Here is a 5284-nt window from a genome sequence, read left to right as displayed (position 1 = left end):
AAACCCGGATTACTTGTAATTTCGGATTTGGATGGGGAGTGCAATATTACTTCTGTAGTGGCTGCTCGTAATATTCCAATATAAGCTTGTATTAAATTGTGGGTTCAATTTAATTAGTAAAAAGCTAATTGGGCAAGCCTATATCCAAAACCTTCCATAGATCCCTGTCTGGGCCCAAAAGGAACTTAATATAAATAGGAGAATAAAGGAGACAGAATGATCACAATTTTGATTCTCAAAATTTTCGAAAATTTTGAACTCTCCAGCTGAAGGAGATTTCGAATTCTACTCCTATTCCCAAAAGGATTTCTTCTGTCTTCTTTATTTAAGTCCTAGTATTCTAGTGAGATCAGCCCACACTAATATTGGAACACAGTTTGGGAACCAGAGAGAAGATCCGTGGTCTAGTATTGAAAATCATCACGTGGAGAAGGCGCAAGCAATCATCGATTATTTGGAGAATCAAATCGGTAACTCTAAACCGTAGAATTCATGTTTAGGATTTACTTTCTTTGAGCATGAATTATTTGCGTTCTAGCATGCAATTATCTGTTTAACATGTGAATTGATTGATCCCATAATCGGTCAAATGGATCCTTATCTGATTTATTTGTTTTGCACAAGTCTTCCGCTGTGCAAGGGGCTCCAAACCCCAACACACCTTGGCCTGGTAGTCACTGTTGTGACCTAAGCTATATCCTTACTTGTTCTTTCTTGGTTACTGGTTGTCTATTTCTCTTGTTTAGATCCGAGAGGATCTTGTTTTTGGTTTACTAATACTTCTACTTAGTGTGCAGATAGTCGAAGGAGCTGGAGCCTCAAATCTGGTAGAAGACTTGAGAATAGCTAGGGTTTCGATTAGTCAGCTCTATAATAAGTAGACTTGTATTCGTGTTTTCCCTTTGTATCTTGGCTTGCATTTCTGAGATTAGTCATCTCAGATCAATATCAATAAAAGAGGTCACGGTAATTAGTGAATCCCGAGTGATTTGATCCCTACATGATACATGAGTCATACTTTGATAACCATATATGAAATTAACCCCAATCACAGTAGTACATTTAATTGTATAATCTTTTATTGAAAGCGGTTACATAATAACTCCAAGATTCATGTCTTCAAATTGTCACGGCCTTGACAAGCACCATCTTTACCCATTCTTTGCATTTGTTGGGATCGGAATAGCAATCCGCGTCCGAATAGAGAAGATGTACGACACGAGCAAGATTGACAACACGCGTGAGGAGTGGCATGGATGCCGGTGTTGGCTCAAGGCATTCTTGATTCATATCTTTCCATGCGTTCTTCACTCGTTGTTTAAGTTGAGCACGAGCATCATCCTCCGACACGCCATATTGTTTCATGTAGCAATGTATTGCTGAGGGTTTCTCCTCATACTACATGAATTAAATCCATAAATAAGAGACAATGCAAATGTATCATATGCATAACACGTGCATATGTTATAGTACGTGCTTAGCGCCTAAGCACTAAAGCGCGCACACACATGCTTAACACAACCTATAAGAATTTTTTGATTTTATATACGATACACACACACATATATATGTACGACATACCTCGTCTCCAACTAAGTCATCCATTAATCGACCAACTACGGATGATGCTCGGACTATCATAGGTTCCGTTGTAATCCAATCGAAATCTCTTTGACTAACTTGATCTCCCATACCCACCAAAGAAGTTGTTGATGCCATCATGTAACCAGCGGACTCGAGGGACACCTTCATATACTCGTCTAGTGTTGGAATATAATCGTTATACAACCATTTCGCCTCCTCAAAATATGCCATTGCTAACTTTTTCATCTGCAAACAAATTCAAAAAACTCGTTAAATAAAATGTGGGTAAATTGTCAGAAAAACCATGAAATTTGGTCACGAATATTGTTTTTAATATTAATGTTGCGGGATTCGTTAAATTTTGACCAAACTTCATGACTTTTTGACAGTTTAGTTTACTATGGAAAGATGAATACTTCTTGTATTGCATATTGGACGCGGTATGATTCGTCGATTTTCTCCATTTCATCTTCTATCTCAGTATAAGTATCAATAAGGCTTCGGTAGCACATTTGGATGTATGGTGGTGAATCCTCCAACGTCTCATTAGCATCCCAACTGAAACAAGAAAATAAAACACATTTGTTAGGTCAAATTTATTCAAAACAATTGTAATAGTAAGTAAAAACTAACTGAAAATTTGCATCCAACCATTGAACACTGTCTGTTAGAATCTGTAGTTCATCTAGCGTTGCATATTCATATGTGTCGTCAAGAATCGAAGCCATACAAATGGCTTTCAGTAATATTCTTCTTGCTTCAGCATAGCTTGGCTCAAAGAAGACTCCTACCATCCACAGGTACAATTCTGTAACCCTATCTCTTGCATAAGGCATTTTATTCTTCACGTCCAATTTCTTCCACCACCTATTTCAATTAAATGGAATATAAATTTAAATAACTGCAATCAAATTATAGAATTATAATAAAATGAAATCACAATAATTAAATATAAGTACCTTGTAGCATCACTGAGCTCTCTCTGGTGCATCTTCTGCACTAGGTTGAAATCCAATTTCGCAAAATTCAGTAGTATTTCATTATGTGACTCGTCTTCTTGGTACACGGAAATGAACTTTCTGGCACCTAATCTTGTGACACTCAAGGGGTTTGGCATCCTCAGAGCTTCGTGAATACGTTTGGAGAGAGACACATCAGCCTCCATATTTTGGAGTGAAGCATGAAGATGAGACGAACAAAACCCTATTGCTTTGTCCAGAATTTCCTCGTCGTGTTTGAGAAGATGAGCCGCCTCGTATAAGCTCAACAAACCTTCAACGTTGTTTTTCAATGACGCCCCATAAATTCCTTCACCATCAGTGAATTTGCGAAACACATCTGTTGAAGTAAACTGTCAGTAATCATATTTCACAACGAAAGGTGTGGTTGTAGCATGTAAGAATCTTACCACATGGGACGTTGTAACCTTGTTGTCTAAGCAAACGAAAGCGAAGAGCCACAATGCATAGATCATCATTGTCTTTGCTATTTTGCTGCATGTAACTGTCATGAATATATTTCAAGGATTCTTCAATTTCTTTTTCGAAATGATATTCCACTCCCAAGCGCTGGATCTCATCGATGAGTTCCAGTTTAGACGATGAATCATTTGGAGTTTGAGTTAGCATTTTTCTGACCAGTTCTTTCTGCTTTGCGAGCTCTTCTTTTTCAGCATCAGTGATTTTCTACAAAAATAATAAGTACATTAGAATTATACTATAACACACTATATGAAATAACAATTGTTTTGTATTTAGATATATACCGTGTTATCGGAATCATATTTAAGAAAGAAGTCTCCCCAAATGGAAGGATGAAATGTCGCAGATTTGCGAATTTCATCTAAGCTCTTGCCGTTCTTGATTGGAACAAGTGGTGAACACATTTCCATCGTGTTACTCTTTGTTTCTAAGAAAATGCTTGTGTGTGTGAGTGAGAGAGATAGATAGATAGCCGATGATTTGGTGTTTCATTTGAAGAATGTGAAGGTATTTATAGGTCTTCGTCGGTGTAAACTCTACTCAAATTAACTTTTTTTATTGCTTCAATAGATTCTTATTTTCATAGTGTTTCTTTCTTGGCTAGCGGTAGTTTTGTGGCGTTCTTTCTTATTAATTTATCAATAAATTAGGTGCATGTGTAAAAGATATGATTGTTTAGATAAAAAAAAAACAGATGAATTGTTCTTTCTTATTAATTTATCAATAAATTAGGTGCATGTGTAAAGATATTATTGTTTAGATAAAAAAAAACCTGTTTATTTTGGCGTTCCATGCCTTAATTTTTATATGTTCACGTCTCTCTGTCGGAGCATTATAGTATTACTACATTGTCAGGTGTTTATTTGGGGTCCAGCACCATCTTATTGACTGTTTTATTACTATCTAAATTATTATGTGTCATTCTTGTTCTTGTCTCAACCGAATTTAGATGTATAACAAAGATCAAATTTAACCACGAGATCTTGTAATCTAATGGACAATAAAATATTTTGTTAGTTATTTTATGGTCATTTCCATAATGATGTACATTCAATGTAATTATTGTTTTAATGATGTATAAATACACGTTGTCTTCTTTTCTAAACTATTTTGATCTCCATTTGCTACCAAAATTGCATCATCTGATTGAGTGAAATCAGTAAGAAGCTTTTCTTCGATAATTTTGAGAATGATCAAGGTGGAGAAACTGTCTTCTTTCTGACATGAGATCTCTCTACTAAGGACTGCTTCTTGCAATGAGACATAAGCAGTCGTGCCTGATAACTGTTGGGTTACAAACTCATCTCACATCGGGTGTTGGAGGAAAGTTGGAAGGTGTATATAATTCATGTCCAACCCCAATTAGTTTGATCCCTTTTTGTAGTGATCCAAAAGCAAATTCGTCAAAGCAGACAATATCAAACTAATGTTGCCGTCGACGATCCTAACTCTTTTGCAGTTGAATCCATATTCTCACAATTCATGAACTCGGATTTCAATCTATTGAATGTCCTTCCGTCGGGAGATCACTTATAACATTCATCAAATCATCCATTAAATGTGCCATAGAATCTGGCACACCTAGATACGATACATGGAAAGGTGTGATTTATAGTGAGGGGGAGAGAATTTCCTTCACTGTCAGTGAATTTGCAAAACACATCTGTTGAAGTAAACTAGTTAGAAATCATATTTCTCAACGAGAAATTAAAGGTGTGGTTGTAGCATGTAATCATATTCATGCGACACCTTTTCACTTCTTTGGTTACTTGGTACTGGTCCAGGACTTCAATGATGGATTGACTTGATAAATCGTATGTACATGTGTTTTTTATTCTTGTAGCCCAATCTGAACTTCGTGTTTTTAATCCACTTACGGCCTAAAGTTAGCGGACTGAGACATACTTTTATATATTGGTTCAATAATAAAATATGGGTGCTATGGGTTAGTGGAGCGTAGGGTCCACTTACCAAATATAGTAAAAGTAAAATAAGACATTTATTGGCGGATTGACGAAAAAGGAAAAATGGAACATTTAATAGCGCACGGAGGGAGTAGTAAAATTAGGGAATCAATCTTTTGAGTATAATGTTGATGATTTTTGAATCTTTAATGCCACATATCACTTTCAATGACAATTCATAAAATTCTCAAAAACTTACCCTCCATCCCTGAAAATTTGCCACTTATTTTCATTTCCGTTCGTTTCTAAAAATTT

General features: G+C 36.0%; 1 protein-coding gene across 2 annotated transcripts; it reads right to left on the bottom strand.

The window, feature by feature from the left end:
* Positions 1-1119: 1119 nt before the first annotated feature.
* Positions 1120-4982, bottom strand: LOC125192022 (bicyclo-germacrene synthase-like). Of its 2 annotated transcripts, XM_089069671.1 has the most exons (8): positions 4971-4982; positions 3350-3433; positions 2993-3269; positions 2544-2922; positions 2236-2451; positions 2001-2142; positions 1582-1830; positions 1120-1398 (listed from the first exon to the last, which is right to left on the bottom strand). In XM_089069671.1, the coding sequence occupies exons 3-8, from the start codon at positions 3210-3212 to the stop codon at positions 1120-1122; spliced, it is 1485 nt and encodes a 494-aa protein (XP_088925797.1). In that variant the 5' UTR covers positions 3213-3269; positions 3350-3433; positions 4971-4982. The 2 variants fall into 2 exon arrangements, with proteins under 2 accessions (XP_088925797.1, XP_088925796.1); XM_089069670.1 differs by lacking the exon at positions 4971-4982 and having other exon boundaries at positions 3350-3475.
* Between the last annotated feature and the right edge of the window lie 302 nt (positions 4983-5284).

This window comes from Salvia hispanica, chromosome 4 (assembly GCF_029641045.1).
Source record: "Salvia hispanica isolate PSC_SH4W2 chromosome 4, Shi_PSC_v1, whole genome shotgun sequence".
NCBI lineage: Eukaryota > Viridiplantae > Streptophyta > Magnoliopsida > Lamiales > Lamiaceae > Salvia > Salvia hispanica.
Note: the sequence above shows the minus strand (reverse complement) of the source record. Positions and strands in the feature narration are given on the sequence as shown.

Excerpts from the sequence above, each read along its gene's own strand:
- LOC125192022 (XM_089069670.1), bottom strand. The coding sequence starts at position 3,475 with ATGGAAATGTGTTCACCACTTGTTCCAATCAAGAACGGCAAGAGCTTA. Across the intron at positions 1,831-2,000 it reads TCCAATATGCAATACAAGAA|ATGAAAAAGTTAGCAATGGC; the intron begins GTATTCATCTTT and ends ATTTGTTTGCAG. Across the intron at positions 1,399-1,581 it reads ATGACTTAGTTGGAGACGAG|TATGAGGAGAAACCCTCAGC; the intron begins GTATGTCGTACA and ends TAATTCATGTAG.